The sequence below is a fragment of the Cyprinodon tularosa genome, unplaced genomic scaffold (genome assembly GCF_016077235.1).
Source record: "Cyprinodon tularosa strain WSP-4 unplaced genomic scaffold, ASM1607723v1 ctg11, whole genome shotgun sequence".
Classification (NCBI taxonomy): Eukaryota; Metazoa; Chordata; class Actinopteri; order Cyprinodontiformes; family Cyprinodontidae; genus Cyprinodon; species Cyprinodon tularosa.
Genome location: NW_024037893.1, coordinates 2,553,295 through 2,578,923, shown reverse-complemented (window position 1 = coordinate 2,578,923; position 25,629 = coordinate 2,553,295). Strand labels below are relative to the sequence as shown.

The window sequence follows — 25,629 nt, the reverse complement described above, 5'->3', positions numbered from 1 at the left end:
TAGCGAGCGACGCTTCATCCAAACCGGAAGGGACTTCTATACAGTAGGCTTTTAAAGCTAATGAGTTGAACAAAAATGTTTAACGACAGCGAGTTAGCGACGCTGCGCAACAGATTTAAAAGAGATGCGGAGCTTCTCATGCAGACGACGACGTCGGCTGTCGACGGTGAAAAGAGTAAGCTTCAAAAGGCTCTCATTGAATTACAGTGTTTGGGCAGAGGAGGACAAAAAAACAGCTATCGTTTCACCCCTTTTTAATCATCGCCATTAAAACATATCCGTGGAACCGTGAAAGTAATGCAAGTGTGTATGTGCTGTCATTAGATAATTTGTCATAAACAAAGATAAAGGCATTAACAGGAGAGAAGAAGCCACGAGAGTATAAATGTATACATAAAGTCATATTGCAGGTCATGAACTTCCTCTGAAATCGAGTGATACTTTCATTAGTTTGTTTTTATATGCTCGTTCCACACAAAAAATAAACAGTATATGTCATGGTATGCTTACTTTTGAATCTATTAAACGCAAACTAATTTGACACCTCTTCCAGTGTCTAGTTGTCTATCACAAAGCTTTCATATATTTGACACCATTAAACACGTCTAATTCTACAGTGAGCATCCCCCAGTCATCTGTATTTATAAGCAGGGTTATATCTCATACAAAATGCCATCAAAAGGGAGTGGTGGCCTACTGATAAGGGCAGGGGTGCTCAAACCCAGTCCTCAAGAGCTACTATCCTGCAGCTTTTTGATGCACCCAGTTTTTACCACACCTGAATCAAATGAGTGGCTCATTACCATGCCTCTGCTGGGCTTAATGAGGGGATTGCGCCTTTCGATTCAGGTGTTAGAGAAGAGATGCATCTAAAAGTTACAGGATGGTAGCTCTTGGGGACTGGACTTGAGCACCCCTGGGTTAGGGCAGAGAGCTAGGAATCTTGAGGTTCTGAGTTCGAGCCCCACGGGTTGTTCTCAATAATATTCTGTTGTCTCATTAATCGGGGCTAAACTTAATAACACATTTAATCTCACATTTAGTCTAGTTTATCAGGCTACAGCTCTATATTAAAGTTAATTGTAATAAAAGGCAGACCTTTGCCCCACATCAAAATGTCCCTTAGGATTTGTTTCTGTATTTCTTGCTTTAAATACACTCTAATAAGCATTCCTGTCCCTGTGTAAAAAAAAAACGTGTGTGTTGCTCCCACTATAGTTATATATTCACATTATTTTTCAGTCTTTGTTATAGGATCAGCAGTTTGGTTCAGACCCACCTGATGAGGAAACCATCTCCACATGTTTAATATGTCCCTACATGCTATTGGGAAACTGGAAATGGTAGTTTTAATATTTTTTTCTTTTAACAATGTTTTTCTTTCCCTCTTTATATCAGGGTCAGTTTTTGGGGTTCATGGCGGACAGTTGTCATGATGCTGGTTGTTTTACTGATGTTCTCCAACACACCTCAGAAGGCTCATTAAAGATTTTTAATTTGATTAAATTACACAAAGGACAAATCGAAGAAGACCAACTGTTGCAAAAGACTTTAACAGTAATAAACACACACTAGCCTTTCTAGATTTATATTTTTTAAAAATTGCGCATTAAATTATAAAGTGATATTGGTCTAAGTTTAAAAATTTTAATGAAATGCACTTAAGTCTGTAAAAACATTGACATGTGGATACGTTTGCATGGAGCTGCATATTTGAGATTTTATAGTTTGTCTCTCACTTGCATCTCACGTTATTGCCTTCTAGTAATGTATCACTTGTTGCCATTTTTCACATAGTTTGTTTTCTATAAAGAAACTTGTCAACTTTACGGTTTGACTTTATTCTAATACTAAATTAATAGAATTATTATAGTCAGCTTCTTTTTCTATCCAGTGGCATCTCCTTTAAACAGCGCACAATTGACAGTCGTCCAGCTTTGAGGTTATCACATGTTTTAAATACAGCATTTCGTTATTGTTTTGATTGTGGTAAAAGGCTTCATTAGTCCTGATACATGATACATGAACTTGTGCCATACATTCCTGGGGTGTTTCTGTTATCTTTATGTGTACTTCTATAGTTTAAATACCAATATTTTCTGGTATGTCTGATTTCCTTTTAGACTTTACATCGTAATGTTGCTGCTTCTTTATGCCAGTTAGTTCATTGGAAACTTTGCACAGAGAGGTCCAGCATGCCGAACCCATTTCTGCAGCCAAGAACGGCTCAGAGACGTTTAATCAGCCACTAAATTATAGAGATTAATAGCTCTCTGAAAGGCAAGATTAACTCAAAGAAAGATATCAGTTTTCAGCTCAAAAGCTGCTTAAATCTGACAGCGGCAGCTTTGCACATTCTGCTAAGGAAAGATAAAGCTTGGGCCTAAATCCTCCTTGATTGTAGGTGAAGATAAATTATTTGGATGTGATAGTCCTTACTGTTTTATAGTCAATAGTTTTGCATTTTACTAATTATTGTATGCTCATCTGAAAAATAAACAACAAAACGAAATGGCAATTAGAATATTTTCAAACAAAGGAACAGGATTAAGATCAGCATTTCTTTGAAAACATTTGCCATATTGATTGGAGTTTTAGAGGTTAATAGAAGTGGCCGGCCGATTAATCGCTGCACCCCTAATAACTGCTTTTGAATACATGAGCTGCCACTCTTTGAAACTTTTGATGTGTGTGTTACTTTTCAGGTCAGGATGAAAAAGATCAGAAACCTCTCCCTCGCATCAACAGACACTCCGTTTTCTGGATCGTGGCAACTGTAGTTGTGACCTACTATACCGATTTCCTGCGTGTAATTATGGAGAACGAGGATGTCAAGAGGTAAAACTGATTTCCAGAATCCAAACAATAATTGCAAAAATCTAAAATGAAATTAAATGTGAAACTAAATTTCTTTTATTTATATTTTAAGATGACCCATATGCTATTGTAAGTAAAGTGAAAATTTCTATTGATGTACTATTTTATATTTTTCGCATGATTGAAAACAAACTGTGGTCTTGGAGTTATTGTGCCACTAATATTAAAGAGGCAGCACTCCTGGCCTAGAGAGGTATAATGTTGGGTGATCTACTAATATTGATGTCTAACATGGGAGACTATGGTTTCAGAGCATACACAATCTCACTATGCAAGAACCTTAGAGTTGCACATACAGAGGTAAACAGAAGTAAAAGTCATGTTTAGAGGGATTTGATTACACAAGATAATTAACCTCTCAGCATACATTCATGTACCACCTGTCTGGGTTTTTTTCCTATTAGTAGAGACATTTCTGTGTGCTTTGTGTCCTGTGTTTCTCCAATACCTTTCCTGCTTTATGGTTCAAAACAATAAGATCGTGTAGAATGAATGGAATGCTTTATTATTATAACTGCTCACAGTACAATTAAACCAGTTTAGCTACTGCTGTTCAGTACATGAAATCAAACAAGAAATAAAAATGCGTAAGAACTACCATAAGGTCTGGAATAAAATAGGAATTATTATATTTTTCTCTTCTATTTTCATAAGCATTACTATGACCATTTGTTTCATTATAGCATTTTTATTGTAATTAATAGTACCTGGTCTTATTCTTTGTTTTATGTTTTGTTTTTGCTCAGTTTGTTAGTAAATAAAACCCTTTTTTTTAATATTTACAATGAAACTGCTAGAGTGGTGGTATAATTTTGAGCTTTTATGCAATGGATAAACAAGGAAGTAATAAGGGGGGTTCCAATTCAATAACTCCTAAAAGAGTTGTAAAAATAATAGAAAAATCCAAGAACCAATGTGGAAAAAGTGAGAAAAAGAATAAAAATAGGCTTGAATAGCACTTTGAAAAAAGTATGAATGTTTATTGCACCCAGTGCAGGAAATCTATTTAGGCTCGTCACAGAACTATCAAATACTATAGGTGTGGATGCTTGGCATGTATTACCTTATTTTATTTGATCAAATGGATTTTAATCTTTGTATCGGGATATAATGTGGCTATGGCCTTCCAAATCAGTAGTAGCAGATACTACATACTACTTATTATATTAGCTAAAAATCAGATTTATCAGAAATCAAAGATATGTTCACAAAAAAAGGAAGACGACAACAACAACCTGTTGGTACTTTTTATTTAATACCCCCAGTTACTCTTTGGTGTTAACCATTACCAGCATTTAGCTCAAGCTATAGTTTGCAGAGAGGTTACAAAGGATCTAATCACAGGAAGAAGTTGCTCTGATATCAGTCCATTTTAAAAGTATTATGTGTTACAATGAAACAAAGAGGAGAGACTGAAAAACGTGCAGAAAAAGGAGGATAATCAAATTAGACAACAGGTGTCTTCCTCTGAGCAGACTCCCAAAAAGACAGCAGCATTAAAACATCCCTGGGAAGTTATTTTTTATTTTTATTTTTTTTAAGGACTGCAAGAAAGCAGTGTTTTGAGTTCTTCCTTGATTATGCCAAATATAAAATCCAGCATTCTACATATGCAGAATGCTCTTATACAAAATAAAAAAATCTCTCTCTAGAGCTTGTGAATTCCAGCGATGTACAATGACAAGGTGCCGCCTGGTCTATAAGTCTAATCAGAGCTTTTTTCTTCTACTAGATATTCCACAGTCAGCCATTAGCTCTCACAAACAATGTGGACGCAAGTAGAAATAAAGGCAATTCTACCCATTAGTAGTTGAGCATTCAGAATCCCAGAAAGGGACAAGTAGCTGCTGAGGCACAAAGCAGGCTTTAGTCCAGCTGAATAAGTTGCTCTTGGGTGGTGCACTGCCAACTAGCGGTATACAAGTAAAAGTAAGAGAATGACATGAATGTTTGCTTTTAAATGGTTTTTACATTTAAGATTCATTCAGTAGTATTTGGAAACATTACCAATATTTCCTAATGAAAACCCTCTTAATTTAATTAATTTAAAATAGGGACCTCCCGATGTTCCTACCAAGTTTATAGGAGCTAAACGACTTCCCAGAATCTTTTGCATGACAGGGCGTATAGGCACAGCCCACCTCACAGAGTTTAACAATATACATTTTTACATGATATGTTCATGTTAAATTTGTGTGATGCTTCCAAATGTACTGGAAGCCCCATCATGAGTTTTAGGTTTATGTAATGATGGGCTTCAGCATTCACTACATTTGTGTTGTAAATGTTTTATAGTTTGTCTCTAGTATACGGTAGTCCCAATTTGAACTGCATCATCCATGGGTGTTTCAGTCGTGTACAGTAATGATGTCCGGAGCCTAAAGGCTGTCTGCATTCAGCACAGTAGTCTGCAGTTCCTTTCCTTTCCGCTTTACTGTTCTTACTGGTGACCTGGCAAAAGATGAAGCAAGTGGAGCGAGGAGCAACGATCTGAGGAATTTGGATTTAGCTAAAGTTTTGGAACAACCAAACCAGAGGGCAGAGCTAAATCTTAGAGGAAGTATGTGATATCACCTGAATACTGGTCTGTGGACCAGTGTCATCTTTAGGGAAAAACATAGCTAAATCAAGATGTGACATACTTATTGACTTCTACTAAAGTCGGCAGTGTGTGGACACTTAATTGGGGAAAAAAATTAAATAAATATGTATACAAACACTGTTTGCACACAATCAAAGGGAATTCTCATATTTCTCAGTTAGCAGACTATTTTCAGTAGCTTTGTTCTGCATAAAAGGTAACATGGCACTTTGAAGTGGTTTTCTATTGTATTGAGTAATTACAGCTGGAAGAACTTTGTATAATGTATGCTGTGGGTAAATATTAATTCAAATTCTAAGAAGGGAGCTCTGTTTAAATTATTCTCAGTCATAGTCAAATGTGATTGTTTTTTTCTCCAGAGGTTAAACTCTGTAACCGTGGATTTGATACAGAGGGAGCCACTGATATATGAGACCACTTGGAAAACTGTCATGTGATATTATTTTTCTACTAAAGCCCTACAGCTGATGGAATATATCCTTTTTTTCAGCTGGTGGTTTAATGTGGGTGTGATACTTCTTGGGATCTGCTTGTCTCTGGCCACGTTTTGCATTGTGTACCTGGAGTGGTTCAAAGGCATTCAGCACTATGACCAAGAGTACCCTGCTATTCCTCCCATTACCACTGCAGCCTTTATTGCTGCATCATGCAGGTAAAACACACAAAACACAAAGACAATTGAAAATACATGCACAAGTGAGAGCAGATATCTTATGTTAGCAGAAAGAAGCATTTTTATCAAAAGAGTGAAATTTCTTTCTTGCGATGGTCGTTTACTGGTGGTTCATTCCATTGTTGACTAAGTATAAAAACTGCAAAATAAAATATTTGTTTCACTGCCCAGTGTACCTATGAGTTGAATTAAATGTTTTGAAAGGAATAAAAGTAGATGCCTATTGGAAAAAAATAGAGTAATGTTTTTGCTTTTGAAGACAGAAATGATTTAACAGTTACAAAAGCAGTTTAAATGATTTATTTTAGTTGGGCAATTTACCTTTCCACTGCAATTACTATAATTTGTACAAACTTACTAGTTGCAGGGGCTGTGATGTGTTTCATAGCTCCTGCTATTCATTGTATAGTTACATAATTTAATTATATTTTACTACAATTTAGCTACCTTGATTAGGTCATTATTTTTTTTTTTTAGGTTGTTCCTTAAAAAAGGATCTCCAACTACAGCAAATCAAAACCATGCCTGGCCTCTTCATTGCTCATCTGTAGATTTTATTAACATATTTCTTCTTGTCTTGCAGCTTTAATATTGCACTTTGGCCAGTGTGGTCTTTCTTCACTCCACTAATCCTCTTCACGCAGTTCATGGGCGTGGTCATGTCCATTTCTTTGCTTGGATGAATGACCAAAGGTGGGCATAATTTTCTGTTTGTGTTTAGTTAAACATATGTTTTATTACTTAATGTTTTCTCCATGCTTCATAGTATAGAAAATGCTAAAGAAAGGACTAGTTAATTTACTGCAGTGCCTTATCCAAGACTAATGCTACATTCAGACCGCACGTGCTAGAGGCATCAGAAGCCGCTAGTTTACATTCAAAGTCAATGGTTGACACGCATCAAGGTGCAACAAAAGATCCAGCAGCATGTTTTGACCAACAGTAGCAGCGCCTCATGAGCTTCTGATCATCTGGTGCGCAGATGATCAGAAGCAAATATAGCAAAACCGCTTTGTGCCATTGAACATAGGAGCAGCAGAAGCATCCGACTCATCTAGACACACTTTACCAGATGCGCTTCAGGAGCAACAAAGCTTCTCTTGATGTGTGTTTAACCTTAATGTGAAAAGGAATAAAAAATGAAGCTGCAGAAGCTTTTTTGCTGCTTCCAGCGTTGCAGTCTAAATGTAGCATAAGGGTAAGACACTGATGGCTTGTTATGACCACACAGAACCATGGTTAAAAGTTTGTCATATTTATCTTTTAAAATCAAAGGTTATTAAAAAATAGATAATAATAATGTAGGTCTAAGTAAGCTTCATGGGTTCAAGATACAGATGGGTATATGACATTTATTGAATTTGCTCATCTGTAATCTGTTCATTTATTTAAATCTTATTTAAACAAAACAAGATTGATAACACGCTTATGGAAATATTTTTATAACTATCCTTATTTTTGTTCAGTTTCTTGTTGGCTTTAAGACCTGGTACCACTAATGACATGTTACAGACAGAAAACATCAATGCCCCAAATCCAGTTTTATGGCAGTAATTGATTTATTAATGATTTTTTGCTTCACATTCTCAGCCTTGATGGAAAAAAATAAAACTTTTAGATAAATCACATCAATCTAACAGTATTACCGGCTTACTAGGAGCAAAGGTGAACGATACTGAAAAGCCAAAGTAGTTTTATGTTGGAAATTGCCAAATCATTGGTTTAATAATGATGTATTAAAGTGTCATGACATGGAAAGATGTGTTGACTGAAGGCTTGTATTTCAAAGGTGAAATATTGCAGAGTTAAGGTCTGTCCGCATTTACTGTACAGAGCACAAAGCACTGAAACCATTCTGTGGAAATCTCAGTTTTTTTGCTGAGTAAGGCTGGAAAGCAATGTAAGGCTCAAGATTAGAAAGCAAATGTGACTCAGGTAACAGTAATGCAACCTGAAACTATTACATAAGGAGGGATCCACATAGCCGCTTTGTGTAAACACAAAGCCAGAGGTCTCTACCACGAAGCAGGATTACTGGGTTAGCGAGACAACTTCAGGATTAACCCTGACTTTCCGGTACCACAAAGCTGGATTCATTCTTAGAGAGACTGCTCACCATGCTAATGTACTCTGAACGACAAAACTAAATATACCTATATATAGACAGAGATAGATGGATGTGTCTGTGTGTGTATATATATATATATATATATATATATATATATATATATATATATATAAATGAATGAATGAATGAATTCCTTTTCTTTTTCACTTTTAAGAAAGGAACATTTATTATGTAGAATAAAAATCAGTTTGAGACTGAAACAGAAATGCTCTATTTGAGGATGTTCACCTTTTCAAAAGCTCCGCTGATTTCTGACGCAGCTCAGGAATCAGGAGGACTTCACTCAAACAGAATCATGGCATAATCGAATTAAAAGTCCAGCTAACAAGATGAAATTATGTTTTTGTGTTTTTTTTTTTTTTTTATCTGCTCCCAAGTCCTCTTTGCTCCTGAGGGGCCCGCGATTAATATGAAACACAGTGATTAGGATACAGTCTGTGTTAAATGAATAGAATGTGAACTTTTCAATTTATGCAGTTAGCAATCCTTTGTAACTATTTGGCGTTTTTTCATGTTGCCACTGTGTTTGACTTTTCAATGAGACTTGTTTTTTTTCTCTTCGTATTTCTGTAAGATGAGTTTTTGTTCCTCGTGCAAGAAATGCGGCGCTCTCCCTTCTGCACTCATGATTGTATTTGGTCTGCTAGCTTGAACCTGCCCCCTTATATGTGCACATTCACAGATTCTTGATCAGTTCAAGCTGGATTGAGTTAGCGAGTTGATAACCAGCTTTGTGGTACAGCTGATCCTGAATGCCATTGTTGAAGATGGTTAAACTGGATAGACTGGAAGTATTCCTGCTACATTGAGCTCAGATCATGGTACGGGCCTCAGGTTTCCTTAAAGTCAAACTTGTGTTCTTAGATCGACTAAAAGACAAAGGACAAGTGTTCTGTGGTTACATGAGTCCATAGCCCCATTTACACTCCCCTCTGAAAAAAGATCTGTGCCAAGTTCGCACTGAGCTTGGTTCCTTACCACCGTTTACAGGGCACACTAACATTCAGGAAGTTTGGTTATAATTGTGATATTTCGTTGTTTGCGGAGAGTCAGGTGAAGAAGGCAGCCTTTGGTGAATTTTTTTGACAGAGTCAGCTTTTGGGAAGTGGATATGACAAACGATAGTCTAATCAGGGCTTACAGACGCTGGAAACAACAACAGACATTGAGGTTCATCACACTGCTAAGCAGAATCATCACTGAAAATCATGTGGCATGGTAGGGAAGCTAGTATTTTTATGAATGTCTGAAATTACGGAGGCTGACTGTAAGGAGATAATGGGGTCTGCTCATGCTCTCTTTATTATCTGAGAACTGAGCCAGAACTGAACCCGCGCTGAGACCTATTGTTAAGCTAGAACCAGTTTAGTGCGGTTTGGTTGTGTCTGGCACTGTCCGGTTCAGTTTTTTGTGCCATTTACACTCAACAGTTATCTCAGTTACCATGCTCTGATCGATCTCGACACAGATTAAAAAAGGTAGTGTAAATGGGGCTCATGTTTCAGCTTGCTTCTTGCGAATAACAAGCACACTTTGTATGCCTGTGCCCGCACTTCCTATTGATCTTCTGTCAGAATGGGTGTAAAATGAGACCAGAGATAGACTGATGGCTACAGTGTGTACTACAGCTGCTGTTGGTGTTTCCAGGTCACATAAGTAGAAATAGAACCAAAGATGACCATTTCCTTTAAACTTTTCTAAATGTGTTGATGGCATCAAGTTCCTTCCTAACATACCTTTCACAAAGATGCTGCTATCTGATTGTCCAAATGTAGCCTCATTTCTCTAATTCATTTTGAACCCTCTTCACCTGCATAATTTGATGTCATCATTTTGCTCATCCTTTTTTTCTTTTCTTTTTTCCTTAGGATGGATCTGCAGAAATGCTAATGCGCAAGACGTCCTCCTGTTTGTTCTCTGCTTCTCTAGAACTCTCACCGATTCAGTTAATCTACAGTCAAGAAGCTAATCTAAACTCACAGTTTTAGAGCTAATTTTGTGACATTTCCGTTTCCTTCTTCATGTGAGATGACAAGATGCCTAAAGCTAAATCCAAAGTGTAGATTGTTTTTATGTTTTATGTCTGTGCTTATAGTGTGTTGTATTTTCTATTGTTTTGTTTATAAAATAAATAAATCCTTCTCACTTCTTTCAAAGAATTTGTGAAATTGTCAGCATATTGGTCCTCATCGGCCCCAGTAACTTCATTAGTAATTATAGTATGAAGTATTAAAATTTGAAATGTGTTAATTGCTGTTTCCATTATGTGTACTTGTGTGTTTAATGTGCTTGTGAAACGTCATCAGCCGCAGCCCGAGCACTGTTCCAATTCACAAGAACAGAAGACTGAAAACGGACAAAGTCCCCGGAATGTGTTCTCATCCCTCTGTCCTTACGGAGCATCAGAGCAGACTTGTCAGTTCTAGAGATTGACAGCTGTCCCAGCACGCACCACAGTAACAGCAGCTTCCAGTGAATTATCAAGTTAAAAGTTCTCTTTTCTGTTGCAGTTCTGTAAAAGTACGTTTTAAGATCGTTTGAGATGAGAGCGTTATAGTTTTAAGCATCACTATATGGCCCATTTACTGCATCATTTTGAAAAGTTCAGATGTTGAGAGGAACGTGGGAACCAGCAGACCTCTGAGGATAACCGCAGCCAGGGCTGACCTTAGCCCGTCTGCAGCAGCCCTCCCTCGGCATAGCCGTGTGTGAAGTACCGCTGACTCTGATGCCATTTTTTATTTTTTTACTAGGCAAAACGTTCAATTGATTTGTGTTTATCTGACTGTTAATCACTATTCCCTGACTAAATGAAAAAAATGAATAATTTATTATCTAAAATAACAGGAGGTGAAATGCAGCTCCAGACAAGCCAGCGTGTTGTGACATCATGCGTACACTTCTGTTCCAATTTACCCTCATGTATGAGTCTGTATTGGTGTTCTTGTGAATTGAGAAACAGCCATGTAGGGAATTTCAGCATCACTTTGGTGAAAATCTTTCATAGTTTTTTTAATATAGTTTTAATAAAGATATATTAGTTTGGTCAATTTAACTTTTCTTAATTTAACCTGAAACTAAAATGCAACCTTTGAGATTTTCTCTTTTATCCTGTTATGAATCTCAAATTATGAATGAATAAATAAGGCTTTGGTAGAAGAAAGGAATAAGGCTTTTTGTTCAAAATCCAAAAGTTGCTGTGCCACCCAACAATTTTAAAGTGGTATGTTATAGTCAGCTACGCCTTCAAGCAATTGACACTTGCACTTCAACGAACTCTTTGAAGATAATGAGGTCCTGGTGACTATTTTTATTCAGATCATCCATCTATGCATGCGACAAAACCAAGACTTTTCCTTAATAATTTTTACTGATTCTCCCCTAAACAAAAAAGCTAAAAGTTTCTGTAGATTCATCCAGAGGCTTTAACACTGTGTATCTGATAGATATGTGTTAAGATTACAGCACCTTACAAAAACGGTGTATACTTTTTTGTGTCATGGAAAGATCTCCCAAACATTCAGTAACATTTGTAACATCCCAGCAGCAGTAACAGCAGCGTGTCCAGACTGTGGGCAAATTCAGCTATGCAGAATGGCCTAATCAGGACACTGTTTTCAAACCTAGCCACACATGTTCTGTTGGATTTAGGTCTGAACCTAAACTGGGTTTATTAAACCTACTAAAATTCTTGATCTGAAATGTATAAATATTTTTTTTTTTTTTTTTATGGTGAAAATTTTTCTGCCAGCACAAAGTTCCCAAGACACCAGAAGTTGAAGGGTGTAAATACCATAATAGGGTGGAGTATGCTCACCCACACATTACCCTTTTAGTTAGTCAACAAAGTCCCAGCAGCAATAATCAAAACTTGTGACCAATCCTCGTGGACTAAATGTTGCTGAGTTGTTTACCTTTTAAGTCTTGAAGCACCCCTCAAATTTAATCAGGGCTAAAAGTTTATCAGTCCTCATTCTGCAGCCCGCTGATAATGAACGGATATTTCTTTTGTCATGCTGATCACCAATGATCAAGAAGTCAATACTCAAACTGATGACATTGAATGGGGGCGGAAACTGTATATTTTTCAGTAAGTTGCTACTAGAAAACAAGGAATTTTCTAAATTGTGTTCACAAACTTTAATGCGCACTGGAGACTCTCTCCAAACATGCTTTGCTTCATGATGTAGCGTTTATCCTTTCTGAATGACCGACGGAAGTCTGAGCTGCTCATGTTATCAATTGTACTGGATTAGCGGGGAAGATGTAGAGCGAGGCGCATGTTTGCAACCAATCAGAAGTCAGTGCGCCCCGTGATTTCAAAATAAGTTCAACTGGGTGCAGAAACATTCAATCATCAGTTTTCTTTACCTCTGGGAAGTCCCTTTTGTACAGCTGTCTATATTTATGATGTCGCATATATTAAATTTGTTTTAGTTTGAACTTACTTGTATATTATTACTAAAATATTTTTAGTACTGGGGGAGGGCTACTTTATACGAATTTACTTGCAAAAGTTTGCAATATTTTTTTTGACTGTTTTAGTTCAACGTCATTTTTTTTCTTTTGATTATTTTTTCTGTGTTTGATTTCTATAAAGACCACACATAACCGAAAGCATGCATTTTCTTCATTGATAAATCCCTTAATGGAGGAAGAAAACAAATCCAAACTGTCAAAAATAAAAAAAATAAAAATAATAATCTCTAGTTTCAGCTTATTTATTTTGGAGGATGCAGACAGATTCTCACTGTTCATATGAAACTGGATGCCTCCAAACGCAATCCCCCCCGACTTCCCAGTTTTAGTGGGCAGTCCCAACACTGTTCTTTAAATTACGCAGAGCGAAAATCAGTCTATCAATTCTCAGTGACCTTCTTTCATGCACAGGTCATTGTGATTGCGTTTAAATGTTCCTATTTGATCATGTGAGCGATCTGCCTCTAGGATGTAGGCCATCATCTACTATTGTTTAATAGTGTGAACTGACCATCTCCTCTTTCAACACAACTCCTGGAGACCTGCCAGCGAAAAGACTGAGAAAAGGTGTGATGCCAGTTGGACTGAGACACGGGATTTACACTATACTTGCCTGCCTGTTATGTGGTGTAACTTTACATTTGGGTTCTTGTTTAGACAATGAATGGTTGGCATGAGTGCCAAGAAGAGATCAACCAGTTTCTTAGAAACACATGAGTGTTTCGACAAGGTAGACGGTAGGGATCAGTTTGGCTGTAATTTAATCCCTCATTTGATGTGACTCAGCGGGTTTATGAGACGGACATATATTTGCGCTCTGGGGTTTGGCCCACTGGCTGACACTGGCATCTAACAGGTCCATTCTCGGAGAGGCTGCACACTGGAGCTTGTGCGTAACCACTGAGCCGGACCTCCAAGATCGAGTTTATGTTTGGCATTCGTCGTATCCGCCTGATTCAACGCTCCGTGGAAACGCGCCTGGTCTCCCTCTAATGCACTTATAGCGCACAAAACTTTGCTCCCCCCCCCCCGGCTTCTCACACCGTTGCAGTTTTGCACATTTAACTAGATTTTGGAGCACAGCGGCCTCAACACTATGTCCCCGAACAAGTATTGCCAAAGCTCCTCTTCCTCCTCATCCTCCAGCTCCATCCGGGACAAAAAGATATTTGCCAAACTAAAGCTCAACCTGTCTGGAGACTATCCAAGGAAGAACGCGGAGCTGCTCAGCGCTCAGTATGGGATCAACCTGCTGCTGATCGGGGTGGCGCTGATGCTGGCCATTGCGCACCATCACCCCTCCGTTAAAGAGAAGGACCTGCTGTCCTTCACCACCGGCCTCATGATACTGCAACTGATCTGGATGATGTGGTATATCCTGGTGCGGTACAGCCAGAAGAACGCACGGGCAGAGAGGGATGTCAACGCCACTACATGCTGGATAAGAGGTGAGATGGAAGAGAAAACAAGGAAGGATGCTGAACAAGCTTAGTCATAAGATCTTTAGGAGAGTAAGCGCATATCTATCTCTATCTATCTATCTATCTATCTATCTATCTATCTATCTATCTATCTATCTATCTATCTATCTATCTATCTATCTATCTATCTATCTATCTATCTATCTATCTATCTATCTATCTATCTATCTATCTATAGTAGGGCATAATTGGCTGTAAAAGTTGTTTACCAACACAAAATCTGGAAAGTGTTGACTGCATATGTATTTGGTCCCCTTTACTATGAACCCTTTGACAAGATCCTATTTAATCATGACATGTGAGCTAAAGAGTAAACCGTTTGTGTGTAATTAATCTTGTCATAGGGACATTAGTGAACAAACTGTCTGAAAGACTAGGAAACTCTCAGCTTCAATGGAAGAGAGCTGAAATGCAAGAAGATGTTGGCATGATTAGAAATTCGTTTTTAACATTCATCACATCATCCCATGATGGAACTAAGGGGTGACAGCATCGTGCTGTGGGGCAGCTGGACCCATCAGGTGGGACTAAATACAGTGCAATACTACTTATTTCCTAGAAGCTAAAAAGACTTAAGGTTTATTTAGGTTTGCATTCCAACATGACAGCAACCTTAAACATTTAGACATTTCTGCAGGAAATGGGTTTAATATTTTTGTGTGTATTAGAATGGCCCAGTCAAATGTAAATCTGATGAAGAATCAGTGATGAGACTTGAAAACAGATGTACATAGATTCTATACATCCAATCTGACTGATATTAAGCTGTTTTGCCAAGAACAATATGCAACACTTTCAATCTTGAACTATATAGAAATGTTATTTATTTTAGACATTTTTTATAAGAACTTCTACTTAAATGACATTCCCAGGCAGTTCCCCATGTCCAAGCCCTGGGGATGTCCACTCATTTGTCTTTACATATGAAAATAATCCACTTGGCAATTATATACTGCTTTGTGTCAAATCAAATTCTCCTAATAAACATTAGAAAGTTCAATGTGTAGAACTACTTTTTCAAGGCATATTACAAACTTTTTATAATTTGTTCCTTTTTTTATAGGTGGTTTAACTCTGCTGGCTGTCCTCTCATTGATCATGGATGCCTTGAAAATTGGATACTTTGTCGGATATCAATCATGTTTGTCAGCAGTGCTCGCTGTATATCCTGTCATCCATGCAACACATACAATAGCACAGGTAACTTTACAGACCTGCTTTAATCTCAATGAGGTGATAATCTTTCATCTGTGTTTTACCAGCTGGGCCACAGTGTGCCACCAACGAACTCGAAATAATGTGCCCTTTGTTGTCGTAACAGTATAATCCTCTCCTTTTTCATGTTATTTGAGTGTAACCTCATATGGCAAATTAAATCTGTGTGGTAAAGAGACTCAAACACTCAATTAAAGATTAGTTTTCATTTGGTTGATATAACAAAAGCATTTGTACAGATTTATGAAGCTCTTGGAACTTGTTCTGTTGTGGTTTTTAAAAACTTTTCAAGCTGTGGTTTCTTATGTTTTTGGACTTTTTAGGTACATTTTCTTTGGTTCCACATCAAGGACGTGATCAAGAGCTTTGAGACATTTGAAAGGTATTTAAAATCTATTTGTTGTTTTTATTTCCCCGTCATTTATTTAACAGTAGAAAATGTACATGACAATTTTCAGATTTTATGTTTCCTACAATATATCAGCTGGTACTGTATCTGAAAAAAAAAAAAAATCTGTGCTTTTAGGTATTAAAAGTGCAACTGGTTATTTCACCTCCGAAGGCTTTTGGGTGACTGTTGCATTTGTGTCTCATCAGGTTTGGAGTGATTCATGCAGTCTTTACCAACCTCCTCCTGTGGTGTAACGGTGTGATGTCAGAGACCGAGCACTTCATGCACAGCCACTTTAAACGAATCTCCAACTTGGAATTTGAAAATATCACTGAAGGTAAGGGCCGATAGGTCGATTGCTGCCTTGTACCTGAGAAGAAAAATACACTTGTCCATTTGAATGCTTGCTTCAAAGGATGAAAGAAAAGTAAAAGAGGAGGGTCTGAGAGGGGAAAGGAGGGAAGCTTAGTCACTCAATAGGTCTTGCTTGTGTTGAACGTCTATCTATTAGGTTTCACAGTGAAACACAGATTTGCTGCCCCCACAAACCTCCCCTTCCTGGCCCCTTGCTGCACACTACAGCAACTGCTGCCCACCTAGGCAAGCCACCCCCCCACCCCCTCCGGCTTGACCCTTGACGTCTTTATCTCAAGGCTGCTTAGTCCCAAGGGTGCTGCAATCACAGTAACTGATACATCTAAGCCTGGGGTTGGGGGGTTCAATTGCTCTTCCTCATATCCGGCTGACTGTGAGGGTGGCTGCACCCTGACTGTTCCCCTTTTAATTAAAAGGTGCAGCTCCATGGTGGTGGCCTCTCATGGGCTGTAAGGGGGATAGGTGGGGGCACACGGCAGGGTTTTGTTAAGGTGTGCCCCTTGGGGCAACCAATATACACAGCGGGCTTTACAAGCACTTGGCAAGTATAAAACATATATTCAACTGCAAGTGTTTTCGGATAAAGTGGGGGGGGGGGAGTTCTCAATACAATCTAAACAGCAACAAAAAAAAGTACAGATTAAACTTTTCTTTCAACAAAAGCCTTCATAACATAAGAATGAGTTCAGTTCCACTGATTAATTAAAATATGAAGCATAGAAATACTTATTGGAGGTGAAAATACCAGCAATAGATAAATAGATCAACTAAAATGCATGCAGAAAGTTATAATGCTAAATACCTTTTCTAATACCTGGACAAATGACAATTAAATCACTTTTTTAAGTGCTGCCACAAAATTGGCATGCCAGCAGTTAGCATAGAAGTTAGGAACTTTATACAATCTTACGAAACTATCTGGTTCTTCCCAGACACACCATTACTCTATCTTAACTTTTGAATTTTAAGAGCTTAATGCCACAAATTATCTAATAATATCTCTCTAAAGCATTTATTTAGTAGGAATATATATTTTTGATTTTAACTAATCTGAATCAGGAACATGTTAGTTTCTTAAATGTCTGACAGTGACAGGCAAAAAAATGAGGTCGAATTAATTTAAGCTAAATTGTTAATCGTATTCCTGTTGGGTTTCCTTGGTCAGCAGGGATCTCTAAGTGGTTGCACAGTTTGCTCATACCAGGTGCGCCCTGATGCCTCTGCTCAAACTTACTTGCAACATTAGAAAAGAAATAGATCTACTATTTCCCTGTATTTATATTGTGTACTGGTTTTGATTCAAACATTTTAAATGGCAAAAGTGTGCCGAGAATGTAAAATTGCTTTGCCAAAGGTTATTCCATGCCCACAAACACAAAAATTTTTGGTGCACAGATTTACAAAAATATATTAACTATAAAGCCTAACCTTCAGAAAATTATTTAGTCCTACTGTCATGTGTATATTGTATTTAAATGTTTATCATATACAGCACTCAGCAGAGTAGGTTGCAACTTAGGAATGTCGACAGGGCACAAAATATACAATCAGAATGCTAAAATTATCAGATAAATTACAACAAAAAAGCTCCTTCAGAGCAAAAGGTAACGTGTTTCATTCATCTCAGTATCAAATTCCTCTTAGGCTTTAAAAAAAGAGAAAAAGAAAGCATAGCTATTACTAGGACCATAAAAGACAATAATTCCTACAGTTTGAACATGTTGTATATCAAAATTGATCTAAATTCATTCAAAATCATTGCATTATATTTTTTTAATGTGTATATTTTTTCATGCATTTTTATTGTTTAACTTTTTTTTTTTAAAAGGATTTTCATGTTTTTTTTTTTCGATTTTAAGTTGAACTAATAGAAAAGGGAAATGTTCCTGCTTTTCTTATTCGGTTTTTCTAGAGCATTTCAAACTGTTTGTAAAGGCACTTATTTCACAATACAAACAATGAATTAGCAAATTTCAAGACATTACTGTTCCCTTTTGGGGATTTTACCTTAAATTAGAATGAGGTCTGAATGAGTTTATGAGATCTTTGTGAGACAAGCAACATTCTGTTCAGTTATGTTTCCCTTTCATTCCATCAGATTATTGTTGCTACACAACTCTTTGACTTGTGAAGCAATTGTTAGATTTAACAATGAGTCTCTTAGGTTTTAAGTTTCACATTGTGTCCATTGTTAGTTGTTAACAGATTCGCTCTGCCCTCTACTTTACTTACAGTACTTAGAACCTTACAGGAAATCTGACATATTATAAGCCATTTTTTTTACCTTTATGAATGGGTGGCACTTTTGTGATGTTTTATTAGCTGAATTATGAATGGTACTGTGTCACCATGAAATTTGCCTCTAATGTTTTTGTGCCCATTCTTGTCTTACCTGTTTTTCAGAGAAGTCAGAGCCACCTTGCAACTGTACAACGAACACATGCTCCCTGTTCTCCAAAAGCTTCACTTATCTATTCCCTTTCAACATTGAATACCACATCTTTGTGTCTGCTCTGCTTTTCGTCATGTGGAAGAACATCGGGCGCACCATTGATATGTCCTCCAACAGAAAAAGTCTGGTCACCAAAACACAGGGATTGATCTTGGGCCCCATACTGGGTCTCCTTGCACTCGTCAGCACTATTGGAATACTGGTGGTCTACATTACACGTGTAGAAGGCTCCCCGGAAATACGGCAGTCATCCATTTCTATGTTCTACATTTATGGTATTGTTATGCTGGCTGTCATGTGTTCTGCTGGGGCTTTAGGTCTGGTCATATACCGAGCAAACCACATGCCGTTTGACGCATCAAAGAACCCTTCAAGACAGCTTGACACAGAGCTTCTGTTTGGATCCTCTCTTGGCTCCTGGTTCATGTCCTGGTGCAGCATTGTGTCAGTTTTCAGCAGCCACAGTGAGCCTCCATACCGCTGGACAAACCTAATTTATTCCCTCCTAGTTATTCTTGAGAAGTCCGTCCAAAACCTCTTCATCATTGAGTCCCTTTATCGCGAGCAAGAGAGTGCTGAGAGGGCAGACCCAGAGCTGCCCGCTGCTCCGGAAGTGTTCTCAGTGTCCTCACTTCTGCCTCCTCTCAACGGTATCATCAACCAGGCTTATGAGTCTCCAGGCGGGAGCAGTGGTTCCATGGTGAACGAGCAGGAGGAGAATGGACAGGTGTACGGATGTCGGCGAAAGCAGTCGGATGTGCCGCTGCCTGTAGACACTCAGGTTGTGGAACCCCTAAATGTGAAGAGGCTGGTGCTGAAGAACATTGCTGTTCTACTGTTATTGTGCAATATTTCGGTAAGTTTTTTTTCTTCTCTACAGCGACTAACTAGAATTCAAAACTAAACTTCAGTCTTAAATTTTTGAACTTTATTTTGGCTTTTCCTTTCACATAACCTCTACTTAATTCAAAGGTTCTCTTAAAATTTATTTAAGTCACTATAGCATTAAACAAAGACTGCAATCAAACTTCATGATGATCTCCCTCATCTTGCTTTTTTGGTTTGGACTAATCTAATATGTTTTAATACTTTTTTAACTGTTTACAAATTTGAAAATATCACTATATAAAAGGCAAGGTAGGTCCATACTTGGCAGTGAACTTTAGAATGACGGCAAAGATTTTCAGATATAGCTTTACAATTCCTCTCAGCTACGTTGCTTTAATGACAATTCTGTTTTATCCTTGGCTGTACATTATATCCGTTTGTTTTCTTGGAAAGTAAAGCTCTGTCCGCTCTCAAATCATTTACGGCCTCAAAGTGTATTTAGCTCCATCTATCTTCCCCTCAGCTTTGTCCAAAGTTGCAGTTTCTGCTAAAGAAAAGCATCTCCACAGCCTGATGCTCCCAGCACTGTGCTTTTTGTACTTTTATACATTACTAGCTTTTCGCCCCATTTTACATTTAGGCAAGAAAGTTAAAATGTTAGTCCCATTTCACCATATGTGTTCCTTGTACATCTTTCCCTATACATGGCTTTTGACAAACTGCCAGTGAGAGTTTTATATCAAAAATAGCTTTTAATTAATTTATTTATTTGATAGGGACAAATGTGACCATTAAACATGTAAACACTATAACATTTATTGAGCCCTTAATTCAAGGTCCTGGTTCAATTCAGGAGACAAAGACCTGCACAGTTTGGCTCCCTGGACAGAGAAGATTGACTGTCCATTGGAAGTTTTCCTCAGGGAAACTTTGACATTCATATTTGAAACTTGTATGATGTTAAACTGCTTTAACTGGGAATACATTTTAAAACTCTGCAGCTCCTACAGAGTAACCATGGGCCTTCAGACTGCTACCCCGGCAGTGTAGGTAGACAACCTGATGTGTTTTCTGAAAGGCCACTTTCCACTTCAGATGAGAGGTCAGACTGTGCTCTGTGACATGTTCAGAGCGTGGATTATTCATTCCTACACTATCCCAGCTTTGAACTTGTTTTCTTTGGTCTTGGTGTTTGTTAAAAAATGTCCAATAACAAACTCCCAGTTCGTCACAGAAAAAAAAGTTTTTATACTAAGAATAAAAGTACACATGAGTGGAATCTGTTCATTCATTAATGAGAATGCTCCTGAATGCAAAGGTTGCACTGGGTTTTATTCAGAGGTGTAAACCCCACATTTATTATAGTCTAAAGTTTTATTATATTTATTATCATGCAATTATCCTTTAAAGAAACACATTTTTCCTCTTTCAGCTGTGGATTCTTCCCGCCTTTGGCTGCAGGCCACAGTACGACAACGGGTTAGAAGAGGAGACGTTTGGCTTCACCTCTTGGACCACAGTTCTCAATTTTGCCATTCCTCTGAACCTTTTCTATCGCATGCACTCTGTGGCCTCCCTGTTCGAGGTGTTCCGTCGAGTCTGACCAAAGAGTCGGTGAATGGTTCTGACAAGGTGCACAGAAATTCTTGCCTGTAGAAGCCTATGCAGGTTCGCTGTCCTGGAGGCCATCAGGGTCCCTCCTGCAGCAGACCTGAACTTAATCCATTGAGACAAAATACACTTTTGAGAGAAACCATTTAGCCTGTGCTCCTTGAAGAATAACTGAAAGCTTTTTATACAAGCTTATGGGGGAAAATATAGACATTCTGCTATTTTTGGGGGACCCTTTTGTATTTTCTTGTACTCTGTTCTCCCCATTTTTTAGACTGGGTTACCATTTAACATATAGACCTGAATGATTAATCTGGAATGAAGATTAAATATTTTCATAACTGTGACTCCAGATTATATACTGTTGACTGAATCTGAAAGTTAACAGTATACCAACTGTATATAATGTAAATGGTAAAAGTTCTCACTTCTCTATATTTAAAGTAAAGATAGAGTAGTGGAACATAAAATATAGTAGAACTATATTATAATCTCATTGCTATATTTTTAGGTTTTGTTTTATTTGAACTTAAGTTCTCAGAAGTAGCTCCTTTGACTCTTAGCGAGGGCATCAGAGTGCTTATACACTTACATTTTTACCTGTAGAGCTGATTAAAAGCTATACTCAAATATATTCCTGTTTCCCTGTGAGAAGGTACGATGTATGTTAACATGCATAAGGATGGGCACTTTTTAAATTCTCTACTAGCAAATATTATTACCGCCATTACCAGTCACCAGAGATGAATGTTTACCCCTGATGGAAATGCAATACAATCAATCACAGTCTGTGACAGAACTTTGCACTAATGACATTTTTTTCTTACATTTGCTGAAGGCTTTATTCAGGTGTCCAAATAAGTTCTCAGTCTGGTGCTATCCTCCCTCTGGGATTCAATATGTGCCAAGTTGTGGGAAACAAACAAAAAAAAATGTATTTTTTGTGCTTTTAGCTTGTTGCTCTAGGGTTGTGGGTACTAAAGCTTTAATCAAATTCCCTTCAGATACTGATATCATTGTGTTCTTATAAGAAATTATGTGTATAAATATGAAATTGTGTGTATATTTCCTGTTGATATAAAAATATTTTCCTTTTTAAAACTTAAAGACTTATTGTGCATCCATTATCTTTAGTTTTACACAGTGCATCATAAGTATTCATCTAATTTGAAAATGTATTTGTTACATTGAAAACCATAAACATGTGTGTTTTGTTGGACTTTTGTGTTCTAGAACAACTCAAAAAACATATTTGTGAAGCGGGAAGAAACATATATGTAATATATATTTCCCTAATTAAAATTGGAACTTTGGTGCAGTTATGTGAGTAACCAAATTCACACACAGACAAATAAGACACAAGTCCTGGATAAAGATGTATACATTAGCAACAAAAGTATTTTTGCCACATTGCAGGCTTCAAACATTGAGATCTAAAATTGTAATTCTTTGTGAAGAATCAGCAAGTGGGACAAAATGAGGATGTGTAGTGGAATTTATTAGATATTTTGGGCTTTAACAAAAACTGAGAAATTGGCTGTGCAAGATTATTCAGCCCCCTTATGTTAATACATTGTAGCTCCGCCTTTTGCTGCAATTATAGCTGCAAGTCGCTTGGGGTGTGTGTCCATCAGTTTTGAAAATCAAGAGACTGAAAGTTTTGCCTATTTTTCAGTTCTTTCCACAGATTCTCGATTGGATTCAGGTCTGGACTTTGACTAGGCCATTCTAACACCTGGATATGTATTTTTTGTGAGCCATTCCATTGTAAATATTGTTTTATATTTTGGATCATTGTTTTGTTGGAACATAAATCTTCGTCCCAGTCTGAGGTCTGTGGCTCCATCCATCTTCCCATCAATTTAAACTATTTTCCCTGTCCCTGCTGAAGAACAGCAGGCCCAACCCAGGATGCTGCCACCACCATGGTTGACAGCGGGGATGGTCTGTTCAGGGGGATGAGTTGTGTTGCTTTGTTATCCATTGTTGCTAGAAAGTTTCGATTTTGGTTTCATCAGACTATAGAACCTTCATCCACTTTAAATTAAACTTTTTTTATATATCTTTTATGGATATCTTTGAGAAATGGCTTTCTTCCATAAAGGCCAGATATGTGCAGTATGCAACTGATTGTTGTCCCATGGAGAGAGTTTCCCACCTCAGCTGTGGATCTCTGCAGTTCATCCAGAGTAGTCATGGGCCTCTTGGCTGCATCTCTTATCAGTTTTCTCCCTGTTTGAACTGAAAGTTACGAGCGAAGGCTTGATGTTAATATATTTGCAGTGGTCTGATACTCCTTCCATTTCAATATAATCGCTTGTGCTCTTTGGGATGTTTAAATCTTTCTTTTTAATAAAAAACAACTTTACACTTATCTACAACAGTATATTTGACCTGCCTTTTGCGTTCCTTATTCTTCATTATGCTCTCTGCGCTTTAAACAGACCTCTGAGACTATCACAGTGCAAGTGCATTTATACAGAGACTTGATTACACAGAGGTGGATTCCATTTATCATCACCAGTCAATAAGTTCAACACTGGATCATTCAGTGATCCTCAATGAACTTCTGGAGAGAGTTTGCTGCAATTAATGGGGCCAATTAATTTTGCACACCCCATTCTTCTGTTGTTGTTTTTTTTATATATATTTTAAAGTTTCCAATAAATTTTGTTCCACTTCATCATTGTGTCCCACTTGTTGATTCCTCACAAAGAATTACAATATTATATCTTAATCTTTGAAAACGTAAATGTGGCAAAAGGTTGAAAAGTTCAAGGGGGCTGAAGTCACTGTAAACAATATAATCTCTGTAAAACTCAAACTGTTGTGTAAAGGTTTCAGAGGTTTTGCTAGAGAACAGTACTACGTAAATTGCATTATGAAGACAAAGGAACACATATGACAGGTCAGGGATCAAGATCTGGGGTCTCATTTGTAATTGTATGTAAAAAAAAAAAAAAAGGCATATAAAGTAAGCACTTATACTTTATAAATCCCAGCTCTACCTCACCCTTTACTTAGACTCCACCACATGTTCAGCCCTCTACTTGTCCACATTCAGCCATAAAGGGTCCATGCACAAAAACGCAGGAATTCCATGGTGCATTTAAAATAGCCAGATGATCAATATTCTTTCTTTTTCTTATGTTTACCAAAAGAAAAGTAAGGGAGAAAGAAAAAAAAATGATTTATTCCAGACAGACGTAGCAGTGTCGCTGAGTGAAGTGCAGAGTTAAATAAATATCCCTGGTAGCCACCGGTTTGAAAATGAGAAGAAAGCATTATAAACTGCATCTCAAGTCTAATGTATGGACTGATGATATTGATTGAAACTTGCACTGGTTAGAGCCTGTTACCAGGGATCCCAATGTGGTTAACACCTGTAGTTGATAAGAATCTGTGATGTGGCTCACTCTGTTGATCACCGCCTGTGTTGCTTATTTCCCTGACCATCAAAATGTTCCTACCCTGTACAGGTAGGGCATAGATGTGGGGGCCCGCACATTTTTAAGCCAAGTTTCATGTTTATACACCACAATATTTGTTTTGAAAGTGTCATGATTTTAATCAAGCTATGCTGAAGCTAAAACGATAGTAAAGTTTTCTACATTTCACAAAGAGCTGCATATTCAATCATTTGACAGTGGAAAGAATATTGCATGATTGCAAAGCTGACAAGAAATTATCATCATTTTAGGTCCAGTGTCCAGGACAGTAATCTAAGACCAAGGAGGATTTTCTACAAAACTTAGAATAAAAACGAGCTTTCCAAATTCGACATGTAAAATTCTGTGTGTCTCAAAAACTAACCACATAATCCTAAATACATCATTAACAGGGTAAAATAAGGTGTTTGCAGCAGCAGCTGTGGCAATGCTCTTCTTCAGCAGGGCCAGGGCAGCTGGGAAGAGTGAGAAGCAAGATCATACTAAATAGAAGAGAATTTCTTTGGGATCAATGAAGAATTTTTTAAATTGCCAGGTCCACCTTGCAATGAAAATAATCCTAAACATAAAGCGCGAGCTACATAGTGAGAAGACTTGAAAAAGGCTGTCAGAATGGAGTTTTTTTTTTTGTTGTTTTATGAGCTCACCGGCTGCAGGATCCAATTTCACCACTGGATGGCGCTAGCTATTCAATCCCCCTACTCCCCTTATTGTATCCCTCTTATCGCATATGTCTGTTCTTTTTATAATATGGTTGTAAAACAATAAATGAACGGATACTTGTAAAGACAATTTGGCTTTTACGCATTATGAACAACATAACAACAAAACACTTTTTGTTTGTTTTTGTTTAGGTATTATTTTTATCTTTTAAAAAGATGCGGTCCATTGTAGCTTTAGTTATAAAGACCACGGTTGATCCACGTCACTTGTAAATTTGTGCATAATGCTGTGTCATGTTTGTAGAGAGGTATCCCTACACTGTGTGAAATAACACTTTGCCCCCTGGCGCGGGTTGATGGTACAGATTATTTCCCCTCTCTTTTCCTTCTTTCCCCCGCGTGGGCA

At 37.6% G+C, this 25,629-nt stretch overlaps 2 protein-coding genes across 2 annotated transcripts; both read left to right on the top strand.

Annotated features, from left to right (window-relative positions):
• Positions 1-10,530, top strand: tmem128 (transmembrane protein 128). Its single transcript, XM_038295649.1, has 5 exons — positions 1-175; positions 2,706-2,838; positions 5,970-6,131; positions 6,736-6,845; positions 10,149-10,530. The coding sequence occupies exons 1-4, from the start codon at positions 76-78 to the stop codon at positions 6,833-6,835; spliced, it is 495 nt and encodes a 164-aa protein (XP_038151577.1). The 5' UTR covers positions 1-75; the 3' UTR covers positions 6,836-6,845; positions 10,149-10,530.
• A 2,629-nt stretch (positions 10,531-13,159) lies between these two features.
• otop1 (otopetrin 1) lies at positions 13,160-22,317 on the top strand. Its single transcript, XM_038295636.1, has 6 exons — positions 13,160-14,207; positions 15,304-15,440; positions 15,779-15,837; positions 16,053-16,183; positions 18,625-19,529; positions 20,934-22,317. The coding sequence occupies exons 1-6, from the start codon at positions 13,856-13,858 to the stop codon at positions 21,102-21,104; spliced, it is 1,755 nt and encodes a 584-aa protein (XP_038151564.1). The 5' UTR covers positions 13,160-13,855; the 3' UTR covers positions 21,105-22,317.
• The last annotated feature ends 3,312 nt before the right edge of the window (positions 22,318-25,629 follow it).